General features: G+C 28.0%; 1 protein-coding gene across 1 annotated transcript; it reads left to right on the top strand.

The window, feature by feature from the left end:
• Nucleotides 1–1,366: 1,366 nt before the first annotated feature.
• Nucleotides 1,367–20,584, top strand: LOC129958606 (uncharacterized). Its single transcript, XM_056071204.1, has 6 exons — nt 1,367–1,544; nt 7,682–7,768; nt 10,437–10,523; nt 12,936–12,995; nt 14,009–14,044; nt 18,511–20,584. Exons 1-5 carry the CDS (start codon nt 1,419–1,421, stop codon nt 14,018–14,020), a joined length of 372 nt encoding a protein of 123 aa, XP_055927179.1. The 5' UTR covers nt 1,367–1,418; the 3' UTR covers nt 14,021–14,044; nt 18,511–20,584.
• Nucleotides 20,585–21,902: the final 1,318 nt, after the last annotated feature.

Raw genomic sequence — 21,902 nt, 5'->3', positions numbered from 1 at the left:
CCCAAATCGCGCTTTTAAACTTTCAACTGCTTTGGCATAATTGGCTGCTGTTGCCGGGAAGCTTTCTATTACTTCTCGGGCTCGTGATCCAATTACAGTAGCTTGCACAAGATATTGAAATTTGTTCTCAGGCTCGATTTCATCATCGCCATGAATGTGTTGAAATTGGCTCCAGAATTGTAGCCAATCTTTAAAATCGCCATTAAACTGTCTAAATTTTAATTTTGGCAGATTAAATTTCTTTTTAGCGCCAGATATAACAGTATTTTGATACTCGCCTGTAATTGGCAACGTTGCTCTGATTCTCACCAATTCCAGTTCGTGTTCTCTTATTTTTCCACTTTCTTAGTATTCTAACTGTTTTAATCTTTCCCCTTTTTCAAATTCTCTTTGCTTTTGCTTTTTTTAAGTTTTCGCTGGCTCACGGCCGTTACTAAAATATTTGTAACAAAGTCTGGATCATCCAAATACTCTTTGCTTTTCAAAATAATATCTTTCAGTTCAGAAATTTTTACCTTATCAAGCAGTGTTTCTCCGATTTCTTCTGCTACAAACAACAAGTCCAATTTCAAGAAGCCCTTAGCTGTTTTAAACATGTTTGTATTCAAAAACAATGTCCTGTCGCGTAACGCCAGAAATGCAAACAGTGTCAGTAAAAATATCGTTGCGGACGACTTTTCTATTACAATTCACTCAAATGATCAAAAGATCCCCAGATGAGTGATATACTCACGAAAAAGTGTATTAATCAGTGTTCTTAATTGCAATTAACGACCTTCATTGCATATCACAGCTCTTTATTAACGGACAAACACTTTCAAAAAAACAAACTACACTATTTACAAGATGTTGCCATACAGCACAAGCTAAATCAAAACAAAACAAATAATTCTTAGGTTATAGGTGGACGGTTTGTATTCAAATATTGAAAATAATATTGCACAATCATAAATTGAACACATAAATAAAACTAAAAATAAACAAAGTGAAATATTTTACAACATGATACAATATTAATTTTCACTTCTCTCAAATCTTATTCTTTATTCAAGTATTAAAAAATCTTTTATAATTATAATAGTTTCTCCTCACCAAATCTTTGGGTTTTTTAAATTTAGCTTTTTAAGGGTAACAAAATTTGACTGAAAAAGACTGCACCATAGTAAGTTTAATCTGTAACCCCGGCCAAACCAATTAAAATTTTTTCGCACGCTTATGATATGACGTTTGAAACAACTACATGCTTATAACTATGCCACGCGTGCAGATGCGGCTTTTTTTCTCTCCCCACCTACGATTATAATGGACTGTTCTCCTTGGGCGTTTCTGCGCAGCAAATATCTGCAGTATTGATTAATATCTTTTGTACCAGTCAGTGCGTCTCGAAATCTTCGGCGGATCGAACGCTAATCTTAAATATGATGATACGCTATTGTTTTCTTCGTATTTTCAATTCATTCTTTATGTTCTCTTCATATTTCATTTTCACATTTTCTCTACATATTTTCTCATTTTGCATTCAGACAATCAATACTTCTAAAGCTGTAAGTACCCCCAAGTTTTTTAATACTGAAGTCTGTGATATTGGTTAGCCAAGGCTATTTATTTTATTTGAAATTTTTAATAATTTAGTGTTACAAATGCTAGGAATTTAAATAATTCAATTTCGTTTATATCAAATTTCATTTATGCATATTCTAGAATCATTTGTATGACAAGTTTCATTTACATATATATCGCATGGCTAGCATATTAATTTTAAATGTTTTAATTATATGATCATATGGCTACCATTATATGATCAAATTTATGTAAGAACCTAAAGTTTTCTTATAATTTTCAATAACCAAGTAAAAATTGTATTCTTTGAAACAAACCCAGATTCATTGAGAAGGTTTTGGTATGATACTATGAAGCTGTTTGCTGTTCTTGTGTTTTACATAAAAAAATATTTTTCTTTTTCTTCTGCAGATTGTTTTTCCATAATGTAACACTTGCACAAGAACTTAATCCATTTTTTTCGTGAAACGAAATAACTCATGCTCTTTAAATAAGTACTGTGTCAAGTAGGGAATTTTACTGAAAGAATTTGAAACCGTTAATTGTGTACAGTATTATTGTACTTGTGTTGTCGATGCACAGTCCCAATATCCAAAGTATGTTTTTGAACATGATTCTAGATTCTATGATCTACACTGTCAATGTACTCAAAAACCCACAGATGTTTTCCTTTATTAATCATTTGTATCCACTGGGGTACAAAATCCTTAACTTTTTTTATTCACTAAGAATAATATCCAATTCTAATTTTTTTTTATATTGATTCTAGCATGAAAGTAATTTAGTTTTCAACTTCTGGAGTTGAAAAAATATGCCAAAGTAAATTTTTATAAAAAAAGTTTGCTTTTTAGTATTCATTTTGTAAAAGTGGCTGCAATCAAAGTATTAAAAAAAAAAAAAAGATGACTTATGAATTCTTGATTTTATATACTAGTGCAGAGATTCAAATGAAATTTCATTATTTATTAAAGTGTAATATAAAGCATAATCCAATCTCAAGGTTAAAATTTTTTCTTGTGATATTTTTGTCTTAAAGGGCAGCTTTTGTAATGGAAATTTAAATTAAATGGATACATTTAAGACAAGTGTACATAAAAGCCTAAAGATTTGCACTGGCTTGAAAAAGGAGAAGAATGTACTGGTTATTCGTTAATTAATTCCTAATTTGGAGACTTTGATAATTAAAACTTTAAAAGTAATAAGTCAAATTTCACATGCAGATTAAAAACAGCATAGGAAGTTAAATTTTGCACAAAAAGTAGTGGAAGCTGATATAATCTTAATACCAATAAAATTCTTTCTGGTTATATATGTAAAGGAAAATGTCTCGCATCTCCTTTGAAACAACTGTATCAAAAACAGCCAAATTTTGCACTCTTATTATATAAGACATGAAAAAGAAAACTGTCAACTTTTGAAAGTATTCATTTATTAAATATTCATTTGGTTAGAAAATAACAAGTTATTTTTTTACACTGTCTCTACCAGTATTTTTTTTTATTTTTTATTTCAGTATGCCTGTTGACATTACTGTTATTTGTCTTAAAGTAATGGTTTACCAACGTTTAAAAGCTAGTTTAAGTAAATTGCTTAAAAGGAGACAACTTTTATACTATTTTTATATTTGTGAACAAAATTTGTAGAGCCAATATAAGAAATGATTAACTTACAATAAAAATTAGTTCTTAATTTTTTTAAAAATTTATTATTCAATTGATATTTTAATCTTAATTAAAAATAGACAATAAATGGTATATTGTCTAAAATTCTTTTGTCTTCTCTTGTATATTTTACTCAAAATTTTTATATTGAAAATATTATCCAAGAAAAGATTTTTATCCTAATGACATGCATATGGAAGATTAGCAGATTGAATTGAAACTGTTGACGATGAGTCTAACGACCCTGATGTGATTAATTAAAAAGTTAGTTTCGGCAAGTCAGTTTTTTAATTAAACAATTAGTTTCTGCAAGTACCATACTATATTTTTCATTCCTGTGTATGCATTTTGATACTGGCACATTAATAAAATTTTGAATATTATGTTTTTTGTGTATTTTTGATCTATTATGTCTTCCTAAGTTTATTAATGAAAATTGGTTACATTCCATCATAAGTTTTAGCTGCAAAGGCCTACATACATTTCTAAAATTTCATGCATGAGAAAGTACAGGTAGGCAAACCATTGATGGATGGTCCAAATTTGATAATCTAGTTTTGATGTTATATCCATGTACTGATATTTATCGATTTAGCTCTATTCTGTATTTATTTGTGTTAACATGTATTTAGACAGACAACATCCTCTGAAAGACTTCTTTCAAAATTTGTTAGGAAACTAGAAATTTGAAAAGATGATGTACCAAATTTCATACACTTAATTCAGGTCTGTTATTATATTCAGATGGACAGACATAATTTCAAAAATGTGCTTTTATACTCATGGAATTGTGTAACATGAAAATGCGGCAAGTTCTCCTGTTCGAATTATTTGATGATTGCACAATTTCTTCTTTGACTTTTTCTGAGATCTTAATTAATATTTCTTGATATTTTAAAATGGTACTTTTTAATCTTTTATCATCAGTTTCAATAATAACATTTTTTCTACTTGAATCTGGTACACTAAGCCTCCTGCAGATGCAGGTAGCAGAGAAGCTGAGGCTGAAATGAAGGAAAATTAGAATAAAATTCAAAATTTATAAATGAAAAAACCATCTTGCTTTTTTTGGATATTTAACTATTTAGATAAAAGCAAGAAGACATAAAAGATGTCTTTCCTTTACAGGCTGATTTATTTCTTAATCATTTTTGCAGGACTTCATCACAAATAAATTATTTAACATTTTTGACCAGGAAATCATGAAAAAATTATTGATTGTTAAAATGCGGTATAATGTATGCAAAATCAAGTCTTGTCTTCTTGTATGTAATTGCTTGCTTGATAATAAGATACTATCTGATATAATTTTTTTCCCCACTTAGATCTTAAGAAATGGTATTTGTATTGTCGAATACACTGTTATTCTCTAATGATGGTTTATGAAATTGACAACTGAGGCCTTGAGATATTTAAGGAGGCATATTTGGGTAACTGAATATGTATCCGATTATAAGAATTGTAAAGATAAAAAGGGGAATTGTTTAATCCTTCTTTGCAAACCAAACATTGAATGGACATCCAAAATAAAAGCATCGAGACTACATGTTTCAGTTTTCCTCCATCACAGATCGCAGCTCAGAGCTCGTTTGTTGGTGTAGCTATAGAAAAGCTATCAACTATAATTATTTGCCCGTGATATTGAATTATTTTTGGATATAAAAGTACTACTAATATATGAAAAACTAATACTTTGATGATTGAAATTCAATTACTTTGAACTCTTGAGACTAATCAGTATAATTACGAAATTTTAATGAGATAAAATTTTGTTTAAGTAGGGAAGATTGGAAGCTGTTATTATTAGTAAAGGGTTTCCCAAAATTAATGCATGATTTGAATTTGCCACTATTAGTGCAGTAAAGTGTTGGCAACCCAATTAAAAACCATTTGGCAGCTGATAGGGTTAGTAAAAATGGAACGTTACCCAATAGAACAACATATTAACGCAAGATTTGAATTAAATAAAAAACAGTTTTTTTTTCCCTTGAAATTGTTATATTTTTATTGAATCGTAAAGATAAGGTTATGCATCAAATAACACAAAGGGCAATTGGCCTCCACAGCTATGCTGGCACATACACGCTCGTTACTTGAAATTTTCCATGATCATGTTGCATAAATGTAGCTGAATTTTGTTGATGCAGCGTTGAATACCTCCTTCATGCTTGTGGGCTTGTTGGTATGGATCTTTAATTTCAAATTACCACTTAAAATGAAATCCAATGGTATTAAATCACATGCCATTTCTCAAATTTTTGAATTGTGGCCACCAGACTTTTCATTATTTTTGAAATATTATTCAACAATGAATACACGTTTTAGCGTGTAAGGCTCCATTTTTACTAAACCTAAACTGTCAACTGTCAAATGGTTTTCTTGATAATGTCTCTAACACTTTACTGCATGATTGGTGGCAAATACAAATGTTGCGTTAATTCTGGGACATCCTTTAGTAGTAAAAAGTACTTAAGTTGTAATTCTTAGTATAAAATAGCTTTGACTCGAGTGTGTTATTATGTATAACTTGACTAATTTGTCGGTAAAAGAATGAATAAATAGCCGAAGTAAATGAGTTACAATTTTTATTTTATATTTTTTCATTACATTTTCCCAAATTGGAGGTTATTTCTAATATTTTCTTATCAGCATATTTTTTTTAAATTTTATGTTTGTTATTGCATTATTTTCTTTTAGTTGGTCACTATTTTATTTTAGTGATTAGTTTGAATTTGAGTGTTCCTGAACATTAAGGATAGAGAAAATCCATTTGTAATGAATCAAAATTTCTAATGTTATTGTGGAGTTGCATCTAAGTAACTATTTGTGAAGAAAAAAATAGCATTTCTTCAGCACTCTGCCAATATACACGATATTTTTCTACTATAACTTTCTTTATTAAATCTGTGAAATCAGACTTGAGATAGTGTTAAAAGGACAATAGCCTCTCTAGAAGTGCACATCCATCTAGTTAAAAATATTAATTGAAATTATTTTTATTAACACTTGATTACTTGTTTTATAAAAAATATAACTTGTGTCACTGCTGTGGTTGTTTTATAGCTATTATTTTCATTGCAAGGACACAGAGTGAAGTTCCCGCTGTATCCACAAGATTCGTAATCTCAATTTATTCCATTTATGCACTTGATGACTTTCTTATTAAATGCCAAATTAGATGTAATAACTGTAACTTCATTCTGCGTTGAAAGGAAATGGAGAGGGAGCAGCCACACTCTTCATCCCTGCGGAAATGCTTTTTATCTGGAAAATCGTGATGCATCTGAACACCAGAAAAGTGTATAACAATTGAATGCTAATGATAAAATTAACATTTGAGTATCTTTCTATTAAAATTGAATTTTATGAAAGAAAAAGTATACCATCTAAGAGATTCCTGTCCTGCAAATATCCGATATATATATATATATATATATATATATATATATATATATATATATATATATATATATATATATATATATATATATCGGATTAAAAGAAAGATTAAAAGAAAAAGGGAAGCAGCGTATCAGCTGAAAGAATTAAAAGAAAAAGAAATTTTTTTAGGTAGTTCAGGAAGATTTGAGAAAGAATTTGTCAGCTTCCATGTTTTGCAAAAGAACCTTAGAATCTTTTTATTAAAAACTTTAAGTTTAATTTATTAATAGATTTTGTTTTAAATAAAGGCTGTTTTTATTAGTATTAATAATTGATATTTCAAATTTGAAATTAACAATTGTTAGTATTTTTTGCATTTTAAGAGAAAGAAGCAAACAATAGTTATTTGTTATTTGAGTTATTAATTATAAATTATTTTCTTATATCTAACATTATTTGTAATAATAAATGAAAGTATAGAACACTTTTAAAAATATTAAGTTGTTATAAAGCATTTTTGATTAGAATAATTGATTTCTTATGATTAGTGTAAGGAATAATAATTTGGCCATTTCTCTTGTTTAAATCTTAGTTAAAATCTATATTAGATACAAATAATTTAGTATCTTTTTGTATTTTTGCTGAAATATAAGTTGTGCAAACAGCAATAATTAGTTATTGAATTGTTATATCTAAGCAAAGGTTAGAAATACCAATTATTGTGTTGCAAAAGTAATTTTTAATGTTTCGTAGAATTATTTTTCAGTTTATTTAGAAAAGAAGTAATTTGTTAACATTTTCATTATATTTTATGCATAAAAATGTACTGTTAAACAACAGTATTATGATATTATGTACATAAATTATGTATATTATGTACAGTATTATGTAAATAATACTGTACATAACACTGTATTAAATAATACAGTATAATGTACAGTATTATGTATACTGTTTTAAAAGATATTTTAAATTGTCAGTTACATTTTTTAAAAAATTATATTAGAAATATATTACTTTTTTTTGAGAAAAAAGCCGGTCAAAGTATTTTTGATAATACATATATACTTTATTTTCAGAAATTTCACGTTGGGTTCTTCGACACTCCCACTTCTAGAGCTTGGCTTGCCTCTATAGATATCCGGCCATTTCACTTATCACCTCCGGTATGCTCTACCTTATATTTGAATCCTTTAAATTATAATATAAATTAAGTATAAATAACTTAAAAAACTCAAGCAGCTCATGTCTTCAATTTCTATTTTATATTTGTTTCTCCATGCTTTCCCTTAATGTACCAAATTGAACGTTATTTCTAATATTTTCTTATCAGCATTTTTAATTTTGTATTCGGTATTGCATTGTTTTCTGTTAGTGGGTTACTATTTATTTCAATCCGATTTTAGTGATTAGTTTTTATTAGAGTATTCCTGTACCTTATGAATAAAGAAAATCCATTTGTAATGAATCAAAATTCATGATGTTATTGTGAAGTTGCATCAAAATAACTATATGTGAAGAAAAAAATAACTCATTTCTTCAGCACTCTGCCAATGTACGCGATATTTTTCTACTACAACTTTCTTTAGTAAATCTGTGATTATCCGATCTGACATAGTGTTAACAGGATAACAGTCTGTCTAGATGGGCACTTTCTCTATTTAAAAATATTAATCGAAATTATTTTTATTAATACTTGATTGATTACTCGTTTTATAAGAAATAAAACTTGTACAACTGCTTCCGTTGTATTATAACTATTATTTTCATTGCAATGACACGTCGTAAAATTTCCGCTGTATCCACAAGATATGATCTCAATTTATTCCTTTTATGATATCAATTTATTCCTTTTACATTGAATGAAATCTCTTTAAATGTCAGATTAGATATAAACAGCTGTAGCTTCATGGTATCATGGAAAATGGGGGACGAGGCATACATACCCTTTGTCTCTTCATTCAATTAAAATAAATCTTTTTCCTGAAATTTTAATAAAAATAAAATTTTTTAATTAAATTTAATAAATATTGATAATTATTTTAATAAATATTTGTATTTTTTATGTATTTATATCAATGATTTTTATTATTTTAACGAAATTCAATTTTTTATTATCAAAGATATAAAGATTTCGCTCGTTTCGTTTATTGAATACGTTAAATTGCGTCATATCCTTACGTTAAATTAGCTTTAGCATAAATATTTGGTTTAAATATAGCTTGCATTTTAATTTTTAAATTTTGTGTAAATTGGATATGAATTAAATTTTGAATTTAAAAAAATTCATCAATACTTAATAGTTTGAATTATAAATGCGACTTCTGTCTTGTCTTTTATTTAGATTTGAATATGATATATAAAAACAACTCTAACGATAAATGTGATTCTACTATTAAACACTGCATATTTTACGAGAGTATTTGATCTATTACGCAAAATTATTGAGAGGACAAAAATTTGAGAGAAAGATACAGCTAAATCATTTCTCGTTTCAAAATAAAGATCAAACTTCAAAGGAGATGATAGAAAAAGAACTGTGTAAATACTTAATGAAGAGGACGGATGTACACTGTATAAAAACAGTAAAAGGATACTAGTTTTTTTTTAAATAAGACTTTTTGTTATTTTTAATGCAATTATTTTTATAAGAATTATTTTTTAGATCATTCACCGAAAAAAATATTAGTATCATTACCATGATGTTCAAAAATAAAGTGTAAATGACAACAAAAATGGTTTTGTTCATTTGAAACTGTCTAAACTGCACATGGGCAGGTTTTCTTTCATCACGAGGCATTAACTTTTTAGGCCTACCAGTGTTCCTTCTTATTCCGTTTCTGTTTAGAATTTTAATAAAGTTAGAAACTGTATTGGGACTGACGTGCAGTACACGACCAATCTTTATCTTTATGTGCAACAATTTGACCTTTTTGAAAATCATTTAAGGGTATACCTCTAGGCATTCTGTAATTAAAGCATCAGTGAAATTTTTAACAAAATACTTTTTTCTGAAGAAAAACAGATTAAAAAGAGTATATACTTACTCTTCTATTCGTCACATTCCACCTAATAAAAAATGTAGTTGGTGTCCTACTTTTTTTACACACTGTAAATCGTATATTCTTGTCTTTTTAATTATAAATAGTTGCTACTTCATTTTTACATGAAAATAAAGAAAGCATTGTTAAATAAAACCTGCATAAGAATCTATTAGCCAAGATAAAAATATAAAAGAAAATTTACAGAAAACGACTGTCCTTCCACTTTTTTTAAGCAGTGTAAGATTCTGAAATAATGAGTGAATGTCTATTGATATTTAAAATCACTTTGCTGGGATTACGAGATGAATAAAAATAAAGATTGAAATTCTGTCCCTGCGCACTGATCTGGATTTAGCGACTAGTTATTAACGGCGGTTATCTTTAAAAAAATTTATCTATCTTTAAAACAAATCATCCTCCCTATTATTTTTTATCAACGATGTCGTGCTTTTAACTACATTTTAAGCAATGACAAGACTCATATGTATAGATAGCTGAGTTAGCTCCTTCTGTTTTGCTACTAGAGGAAAAAAAATTATACTTTCCGTCTCTTTATTCTAAATCCCTTTCAACAAATAGAATTAATATTATCCCTTAATTAGTCTTCATGTTAAAGATTCATTAAGCATCTTTAAAAGCATTAAAAAATAAATTATTAGGAGTTCACCTAAAAAATTATTAAGAGTATTAGGTTCACTGAATTCTATCTCATTATTATGTTACTTTAAATGTACACATATGTATTATATACACATAATACATTTTTTAAAAAAAACTCTTACTTTTCCAGATACAGAAAAATAGAAAATCTGTATCGTCGAAAAAAGACAGAAATGCTGTATTGGAGGCTGAGAAGGCCGAAAAGATGACAAATGAGGTAATTTCTATTGTTCACAAATTTTTGAAGAATTTGAACCAAAATTTTAATTTGCTCAAAATTTGGTCACAACTAGGGATTGCAATATCGGACCAAAAGTTCAATACCAGTATTCGGTATTTTTTAGATCTTAATACCGGGATACTGGTTTTAATACCAATAGTAGAAATTTTAGAAAAAGAAAGAAAGAACAGGTGTTTCTTTGTTTTATTTGACAGTTTAATTAGAGAGTGTAAATATCACAAAAAATAGTTTGTAACTTATAAATTATAACAGTATATAAAGAATCACAAAAAAGTAAAGTAACATCTTATTTATTTAAATAACGAAAAAGTGTAAATATCATTATTCAGTCTGTGATACTATTACAAATTTTTGAAAAGTGATCTTAAAAAACATAATGCATCAATTGTACTGTCATTAAGCCTGAAAAGTAATTTTGTGCAAAAATTACCAGCTGTCGAAAACGTTCTTTCGGCGTCTACGCTAGTTGGTGGTACTGTTAGCAATGCGCGATATATTTTTTCCAAGTATTTACCTCTAAATCCCTCATCTTCAAATAAATCGATTTCTCGTCGGATGGTTTTGAATATAATTGATTTCTGTATTGTAATTTGGTTTGTTGACATTTTTTTATTTATCGCTAATTATAATTTTTGTTCAAGAGACAATTCCTTTTCATTATGGACATTAATATCATCATAATCTTCGATAACTATACCGAATTCTTCTGAATGTGGATAGGTTTGTGGGTAAAAAATTTACTATAAACTTGATCAGATTTGAATTTGTTAGTCTCTTTTCTTCTTTTTCATTTTCATTTTTAAAATCATTATAATTATGTAAATACCGTAAGATATACTCTCTTTCAGTTTGCCTCCTTTTGTGCGATTTTTCAATGTAATATATAATTCTTCAGATAGTGATGTGCGCTCTTCTTTCGGTGACTGCAACATGGAATTTATTGTTGCATTAGCTGTTAATAAATTAGAATATCTCCGATATAATGCCTCAACAGCCAGTATTCACCCTTGACCTTGGATTTCCACCATTAGATACTGTTTAGTTCAGTTTGTTTTCACGTGTATGTGAGTGTTCTGTTATTTCTGACAGCATTTTATTTTAACTCAAAATTTCATATTGATATGTGTAGCCAATAGTGATAAAAAATATTTTAGGAAGGGTACGAAGAAAATTTTACATAATATCATTAAATATTGTGACCATGAAGCAGAAAATTAAGCAGGAATTAAAATATTATTGAAAAAATTTAATAACATAAAAAAGAAACATTTTAATATAAAAAATATCATTATTATTTTGTGAAAAAGTAATTAACAAATTTTAAGAACAGAAATTTTTTATTTATTCTTCATAATTTAATGTTTATGTTCCTTATATTAAATAAAGATTTCTCTGAAATATTCTACTGTGCATTAGTACCTTTTCCCTTCTGTATTACTATTTATGTGTAATGTTTACGTCTCATAAAACCGCGAGTCTTCATTGTTAAATGTAAACTTCTCCTCCTTTCATCTTTCCTATTTTATCGAATCAAACCCATCCTAACGCTTGCGCAAAAACGCGGAGGGTTTTGCAATCCCTTGTCAAACAGTATTTTATCACTTCTCTTGATTATAGAGGCAACTTTGTATTCACAGCCTAATTAGGGAGACATAAAACAAAAAACGTATCCTAATTTGCTACGTTGGCGATGCCTGAACATTTAGTGGAGACAATTTCAAAAAGTTTTAGTAAATACCGAAAAAACTGTATTTAAACTTGTGAATACCGGTATTACAAAATTGTACAAATGGCTCAAAATACCGGTATTTGTTATACCGGTATTGCAATCCCTAGTCACAACAATTTTTTGTTTGTACGATAGTTAATTCTAGCTTCCATTTTGATGTGTTGATTTTAAAGTTGTTATTTGAAACCCAAGATATTTAGGTCTATATTTAACGATATTCTCTTTTTTTTTTTTTTTTTTTTGCTCTATTTAAACCTAATGTTGCAAATAGGCAACAAGGAGCAAGGTTTCCTTCGCCAGAAACCATGCTTAGAAACAAAATAGGGCGTTTCAGAAATTTTGCTTATTCGAGAAATTCGTTATTATAGATAGTATGGAGTCCTTGATAAGAATTTTTTTAAATTCACTATGAATATCGAAGTAAAGCCCAGGTTAACTCTTCTGAAAATATTGAAATAGTGTATTGTCGTTGAGAATTCGTTAAGTGTACGGAACTTCAAAGCATCAAGAAACAAATCAGAAATTTTTCGCAAAAAATCATCATCACAAGCGTAAAATCATTTTTACTGTGTGAGGATATTGCATAAAAAGGCAATACTTCAGGGTTAAATTTTAATATAAAGACTAACATTTTTAACAGCAAATTAATCTTATTGCAGGAAAGGAGGCTCGAGAAGCACAGCTTCGCAAGTTCAGCGAAAAATCGGATAAAAATAAAGGTAACTTCAGTTCTTTAATTTACAATATATCAATTTAGTAAAATTTCTTCTTTAAAATTTCCTAATGGTGAGGGAAATTGTCTTTTTGTCATTTATTATCAATAAATCAAGATTTTGAACTTATTGCTGAAGTTGGCTTAGGAGGAGGGGGGGGGGGAGGAATGGTCATATAAATTGTATTTTGCCTTAAAACAGAATCGACGGAGTATACCTTACTCATTTGAGAACAATTTGCAATCTTAAATTTCATTAATTATGGTGGTAATCTGTTTTAATAAAATTAAAATATAAAATATGATAAAGAATTCTTTAATAGAAATTTTAGGATCTTCTGTAAATTTAGGCATGTGTTGTAGTAAAAAATTTTAATTAAAATCTAGTAACATTCCAAGTGTTGTGAAGGGAATTTCAATGCTTTGTTTCCTTCTTACAGTTTAACCCTCTTAATGAAATATAAACATAAATATGAGGATGCAAGTCGTTGATTACTAAAGTAATTCTTGTCGATTTATTTGCATTTGATTTATGTGAGAAATTATAAAGCGCCTTACTTGTATAGAATGTTTGATTTTAGAAATCAAATTGTTGGAGAAAGACGAATCATCCCGAAAAGGAACAACTGAATCTTTACCATAGCAATTGAAAGTTAGGATTTTTTGCGTAGATCCATACAATTCCGTGTCCTATTTTTCTATATTAGTAGTAGCATTGAAAAAACTGAAATGTATTTTCAAATGCAGAATTAATTTTTTTAATTCCCATTTCAGAATTTAAATTTATTTTCTCTCTCTCTCTCTCTCTCTTTTTTTTTTTTAAGTATTATTTTGCTGTCTGATCGCGTGAATAGGACAGATTGTATAGGTATGGGTATTCTGAAATTATTAACAGAAGGGCAGGTTTTCGAATTCGTTTACTCATGATTTTTATATAGAGTTATAAAAAAATTAACATGGTTAATTTAATATTTGAATTGTGACATTTATTCATATTATTGCTTTTTTTCTCTCTCAAAGCGAAGCGAGTAAGGAGGAAGAGGAGTGTCCAGAAAGGTATGTATAATTCAATTTTTTTTCTCTCTCTTATGAAAAATAGCATTAACTTAAATCTCAATGCTGAGAAGATAAATCAAAGGATCCTTTTTGAGAGCGCCATATATTCATTTTTTGCTGTTGTTACTATAACGAAATAAGGAACAAAGGTAGGAAAGTGTCTGGGACGACTAAAAAAAAATATAACACAGCCTCATCATCAAAGCGGACTCAAAAATCATTTGGCTCATTCAAATTATTTGAAACTGATTACTGATTATTTCTATATAACTATATATTTTACACAGTAAAGAATCTATGTCCGAATGAAACATACTTAGATTGATAACTAAGATCATACATATGATTGACCATTTTTCACAATACATTTGCCCGCGAATAAAAAAAAAGAAACCATTCGATATTTTAAATTTTGTCGGACAGAAAAAAATTATACAGAATAAGTGATTGATTTGTCAAGGACACCACAGAATCATGGCTTTCAGTACTTACTATCAAATCCCACATGAAATTAAATGTGGTTGCAATGCCGTATTTCTGTGAATTATTTTTTAATTTCATGGAATTACATTAGTTTTATTATTTATTTGTAAAAATTTTTATAGAATGTATGGAAATAATTATAATTAATTGTTTAATAATTGTTAGAAATAATTCTAATTAATTATTCTAATTTAATTGCAAGCCTTTTTTTTAATACTGTTAAGAAAAATTGGTGTCAAATTCTGCTTTCACATACATAGGCGATAGAATTTTCAGTTACAATTTTTCTTCACTTTTTGAAAGCATTGACATTTAGGAACTAAATTTTTTTTAATTACCATAAATAAAGATACAAATTCTTGCTTCAGACACTGATTTGAATAAAGGATTTAAAATTAAATATGTATCACAAAAATGAATTTAAATTAAATGATTTAATGTCAGACATTCAAATCTCGGAGGAAACATTTGTATATAAAGCATATAATAAATCGGTCTCTAATAATCAGAAACATTTGCAAAAATATACTGAATTTAGAGCAAATTCAAATTTAAAAAATAATTTCAATTTTTCTACTGCTTTTCTTTTTACCTATGTTTTATTATTTTAAAATGCAATAAAGAGATTGATTTCTTTTACGTAGAAGGCAATTTTAGTTAAATATTTGATGCTACAATAGAGCCCCCACAGCAATAAGATTTCATATGAACCTTGAAATACACAATTTTATATTTTATAAGAATGTTCATTTACTATATAACATATTCTACAAAAACTATATCTGCATTGTATAATTTTCTATCATACCAGCTTTAATAATTTAATTTTCGACTGATATTATTGGAGAACTATAACTTTAAAAATAATAAACAATAAAATCATGATAAATGTTTAATTGATTTGCATGTGTGAGATTGGAAATATGCATTTAATCATATATTTTCAAGATTTGTGTAGATAGTATGCTTAATTTGTGTATTAAAAGTTATATTACTTCAGTAGATTTTGTTACACTGTTAGACAATAAAATTTCATTTTCTACTTACATTCCACGTATATTCTGCATTGAAATAAATTTTGTTCCATTTTACCCTTAGAACTATACGGCAGGTCTGATTTAGTAGGTGATCATGTATACTTGTGTAAATATAAATGATCATGATTGTGTATATAGTCACATATAAATCGTGAAGGTTGTTCATTTCCGCTTCTTTTGGAAAATAGTGTACAAAAGAAACAAAATATCAGGTCCTGCATTTTGAAATGAATTAACCAGCTTTCATCATTTGATATTTTTTTAAGTAGTACGTAGTGGAAAATAATCTACTTTCAGCCTTCTTAACAAAAAAATCCTTTGTGTTGTAAAGGTCCGGTTTTAACACAAATTATTCCAAACTTAACAGTTATGATACTTCGCCATAAACCTAGATCATTATATTCACTTGTTATTGTTAGCCATAAACCTAGAGCATTAAATTCACTTGTTATTTTTAGCCATAAACCTAGAGCATTAAATCACTTGTTATTTTTAGCCATAAACCTAGAGCATTATATTCACTTGTTATATTAATTGTTATTGTCATTTTCTGATTCGATCATATTTGAATAAACATACGATACTTCAATAAATTTCGCAGTTTCATTGTAAGACTGCATAGTTTGTGCAAAACTTTCTTCTCCAGTTGAAGCTTGAATTGAACTTCTGAAGTCGGAACAATTTCATTGTCAGAATTATTTCATAGACAAGAAAACAGATCTACTTGTGACTTCTTAAAATTTAATTTATTTTTTTTCTTTTGTAATAATTTTCTTTTTTGACACTCAGAGTGACATTTCCTTGGCATGATTAGATCTAACAATATGAAACGTTTCATGGAATAAGTTATTAAGATATTTTATACAATTTAACCTGGTAGATGAGGGAAGTGTCCGTAAATCTGCAAATCACAAGTCCAGACACCTTATGTTTATAATATATTGCACACTTGCACTACACTGCAATATATCTATAAACTTAGTAATTTCCAAGCTCGTCGATTGTTTCAATTAAATTTCTTACTTTCTTCTATTATCCTACTATTATTTTAGTTCTTGATCATGTTGGGACCCACTGATCGTGGGGCCCAGGTGCATAGCATCTGCTGCATCCCTCAGATGGCGGGCTCTGCTACCATGCCTGTACGCGCTCCTTTCTTTTCATTACAGTTTAAAAATAAGTATTCGGACGATAACGTCCGGATTACCATTTTTAATAACAAAAAAAATTATATTATGTAATCATATGACATCGGACGGATATCTTTTCAGGATATCCGTCCGATGTGGTGGAGGGAGAGAGGGAAAGGGTGAGCCAAGACCACACAGGTGAATACATTTAAAATTCTATCATTTTGTATAAAACAACATTAATGTCTCCTTAAATAGCTTTTTATATATTATGTTCATTCTCCCACTTCATATTTTCTTGATTCATGATTATAGATATAAATAACACTATTTTATTTTCAATTGATTACATTTATGTGGATGTAAAACTAGCAAAAACCGATAATACGTTAATTGCTGATAATGTGACTTTGTGAAATGCAGTTCAGGACCAAACCACACATATGTTCAGGATCAGCCATTGAAGAGATTCAAAACCCATATCTCGCTCATCGGATTACAAGATTAGTATATTTTACTAAGGATTATGAATCATCTGAAGCAACCAACATGTTTTTCTGTAAAGATATAGCAGATAGAAATTTTTTCACATTTGTAGGAACTCATGCAGATAATGAAAAAAGAAATAGTTTTACCCTTAAGAAAACTTTTTTTTTTGTCATGGTATATGGAAATACTTTTAGAATTGAGATTTGCTTAAGGAGAAGTGATTCATTTACCTTATTAAAATTTAATGTGATTTATTAATTATTTGTTTAATTAATAACTAAGTAATGAATCAATGCATACAATTTTGTGCCAGATACGTAACTAAAGCATCTAATGGGGTCAATTCATGTGACGTAAAAGTCGCATGTCATGTACCTCTTGCACATGGCATTTAAGTTTCATCCGCACCGCTTTCGTCGATCAGTCTGCCATTAACGTTCTCCGCCAAGTATGAAGCGGATTTTTTGTTTACATTTGATGTTATAATTTTGAGTCGTTATCGTTCAACTTATTATCTGTTAAAAGATGAGGTACTGTTGTGTTCCTGAATGTTTTAATGCGAAGCACAAGAGTGATTGTTGTAACAAAACATTAAAGTTTCCTTTAAACAATCCTGTCTTATTGAACGCGTGGATTGTTAACATTGGAATAGATATTAAGCCTTCTTCGATTTCTGTGATATGTTCGGACCATTTTGAAGAAAATTCATTCAGTGTGTGCCCGTTTACCAACTGTCGAAAACTGAAATCCAAAGCAGTGGCAGTAATTTTCAAAAAAAAAAAAAAATCGAAGGAAAAGAAATCGGTAAACGATTTGCCATCGGTAACAAATTGAGACAATCAGACAAGACCGTGAGTATAATTCTAATTTATTTTATTGACATTTGATGAAATTTCTGATAATTTTGAATATTCTTAGAAGGTTTTAAAATGTTTAAATGAATATTATATTACATTTTTCCTGCAAAATCTTATCTAAATTTAATGGATGTAAGTAAACAAACTCCTGTTGCAAAAAATATCACTCCCACTTTAAAATTACGACCTGATAAAATACTAAACTTGAGTTGAAGTGAATAAATTTCTTAAGGATTTATTTAATAAGTTAATCCTTCTCTAACGACTTAAAATATAACTTTCTTATTGTTATTGATTGTTACCAGCATTTATAATTGATGTATTTATTAAAAGTGCTCTTAACTTGATAAATTAAATGCTGCATATAAGAAATAAGTATATATTTTGAAAATGCATGCATATAATTTAGTTTAGCATATAAATGCAACAGAAATGATTATTAATCCAAATTATGTGAATTCTGCTTTCAGTGGAATGCGCCCTGTTTCTTCCCAAACTATGACTTTTACTGAAATAATCAACAATTTGCAGAATGAGTTGCAAGAACTTACAGATTCTGTAGGAAGAAAGACCTTCATTCCAGAGAATATTGTTGATGACATTAAAATGAGGGCATTGACAGGATTCACTAAAGAAAGGTTTTTCTCTGTATTTTCTTTTTTGAATTTTGAAACAGATCTTCAAAAATTGAATTCGTCGAAGCGTCCAGTTGACTTATATTTTCTGTTCCTTGTTAAATTAAGGACTGGAATTTCAAATGAATTTTTATCCCTTTTATTTGAAATTTCAGATTCTACTGTTTCAAGGTATTTTAATTTTGTAACAACAGCTTTGTATGAAAAACTGAAATTGTTACCTATATTTCCTCCAAAGTCATTAGTCACTGAAACCATGCCGAAACAGTTCCGTTCAGAAAATAAGGACTGCCGAGTCATTATTGATTGCACTGAATTTCTTATACAGAAACCTAACAGTCCAGCAGAACAGCAAATGACTTTTAGTTTCTATAAGAATGCAAATACTTTGAAAGGTTTGATAGGCATAATGCCTTCAGGAGCCATCAGCTTTATTTCACCTTTATACTGTGGTAGCTTATCTGACAAGGAGCTTTTTATTAAAAGCCATTTGATGGATATGTTAGAACCAAATGATGTGTGATGGCAGATAAAGGTTTTCCAATGGAACAAGAACTTTTAAAAATAAGATGTAGATTAAAATGTCCTAAATTTTTGAGGGACTGTATTCAGTTCGATGTAACTTAAAGAATTGATAATTGTAAAATATCTAATGTAAGAGTTACAGTAGAAAGAGCTATTTCAAGAATTAAAATGTACAAATATTTTGCAGGGGCTCTATCTTATATTTGTTTACATAATGTCAATTCTATATTTTTTATTTCTTGCATGTTCTGTAACTTTCAAATCCTATTAATTAACATTAAATAATTTTTTATTTTTAGTTTTTAGCATTATAATAAAATGCATTACAAAATTTTACTTTTGTATTGTTAACCTTAAAATTCCCTTTATCTATTAGCAATTAATATTGTTTGATTCTTGCTAGGTAATCATGTCTAATAACAAAATATCAATTTGTTATTCTTATTAGAGCTTTCTTTCTGATAAGTATCATTTTTTCTTCATTGCATTACTTATAAAAATAATTTTTCAGTGTATTTTTGTAATTAACTGTATCACTTGCAACCATATTTAAAAACTGTATTTAATTATTTATAGCAAAACCAGTCAGAAAATTTTTCTTATTTATCTTTTTATGATTGTTTGAATTTTGGTTATCAATACTATCGCAATATCATGGTGAAATGAATGAATGGATGATTCCTAAAAACATTATTACTGGTTTTCTAAACACATTTGCTGATTTATGATGGCTTTAAAGTGGAGAATTTATGTCCAGCAACAGTTTTTATTGTTAAGAATGTTATGTCATTAGTTTCTTGTATTTAAACTGAAATCGATTGTTATCATACTATACTATTGTGCACTTAAGTGATTTCATTTTTAAAAATACAGGTCATTTAATTGAAAATCAATTTCCATATCAGTATTTATTGTATATTTTTTATTTTCAATTTCTTTTAAATTGCTGGATTTTTATTTTAAACTTCATTACTGCATGGATATTTCACTCTTTTTTCTGTTTCTTTAATATATTGAATTTGAATCATTATAAAATTCTGCACAAGTATAAAAGTGTTTCTTCCAACTGCTCTTGATATCCTATGTAAATTATATAAATATCATTACCTCATTCTTGTGTATTAAATTTATTGTATTGTATGCTTTTGTTTTATTGTATGATATTCATTTAATATAATTTTTGCCAGTGTAACATTAGCATTTTAAAACACATTATTCACATTAATTAAATGTTATTTAATTTAAAAAATCAGAAGTGTTATTATTGATAATGTTTTTATTGGAGATTAAAAAATTATTCTTTTAGTATCTAGGATGTTTCTTTTGAATAAAGTTAATTTCCTCATTTATTTTGACAATTTTATCATGCTATGTTTATGTTCTTTCTAAGTGTCTTAAAAATAACTGCTGATAAGTAGTTTTTGAGTTTTTTTCAATAGGTTTATTGAGACATCCATTTGTTCATGTTTTTTCAAATAATTATCATATGTATTTTATCTACTATATATTTTTATAATGTTTAAATAAAAATATTGAAGGCTTAATCATGCTTGTTTCTTCTTTAATAATTCCTACAAGTTAAAATAAGTGATGCCTAGATAATAAAAAAAAGATATCTATACTTTTTTATTTCTTAATTTTAAATTACAAACATAATTTATTCAATATATACAAATTTGAAATACTCGCTCTTTCCTTTGAGCATACTGCAAACCTCAAAGTCTCGATATTCATAAAAAAAATATAATTATTTTATTAGTAACTTTCAACATTTTAACTTATTTAAGAGTAATGATTATTTTAAAAAGATTATATTTATAAAATTCAGTATTCAATAACATTTAAATAATATGTAAAAAAAAAAGTATGCAATTTTTCAAAAACACTTTGCCATAGCAATTTGTCAAAATGTATTTTTTGGGCAAAAATTTTTTTGTCATCAGTTGATCCTTTCTCATTGTAAAAAACAACAAACATGCATTCATTAAGATTTGCCATTGCCAGCTGACATTGTATTTGGTAATAATACTTATGGCTTTTCTTTAAGGTAATTTCACCATTATTTTCACTTAAACAAAATCCTACTCTTTTTTGACAGAGTTCTATTAATGTCATATTGGTGGGATCGAAAATACATTTAATTTCCAACAGCATGTAATTTTCTCCTGCTTTAATTAGACCGTCCGGAGACACAGCTATATATTGGTAAAAGGGGTGAATTCCGGTTTTTCTAACTACATGCTTGGGATTTCGTCTTATATACCACTGCCGAACATAATCTTCATTCTTAATGCCTAAGCAACTGCTGGAATAAAGGAGATGTCCGTGTCTTTTTACTTTTTGATAGAAGCTGCCAAATTTTTTAAGTCTTTCACCTTCAAATGATATCTTTAATGTTGCTTCCAGTGAGACATCTTCCTTTCATTTTTCCACTCTGTGCCTTTTTGATTTATTGTTTTTCTTTCTATGTCTTGCAATTCTGAGAGGTCCTTAGTGTACAGCATTTTGAAAATTAAAATGTTTTGGAGAATCAGGAAAGTTATTCATTAGAGTAATATTGGTGCAAACAACTGCTGGTAATGGAATCAGCAGCCCCAACAGCACATGTACATTCAGCTTTTGAAATCTGAAATAAATAGTCAATAGATATAAAATATGAATAATACAGACTAATGATTAAAATTTTTTAATACTTAACAGAT

Source organism: Argiope bruennichi, chromosome X1 (assembly GCF_947563725.1).
Source record: "Argiope bruennichi chromosome X1, qqArgBrue1.1, whole genome shotgun sequence".
Taxonomy (NCBI): Eukaryota; Metazoa; Arthropoda; class Arachnida; order Araneae; family Araneidae; genus Argiope; species Argiope bruennichi.
The sequence above is the reverse complement of the archived record's forward strand: the minus strand, read 5'-3'. Positions and strand labels throughout refer to the sequence as shown.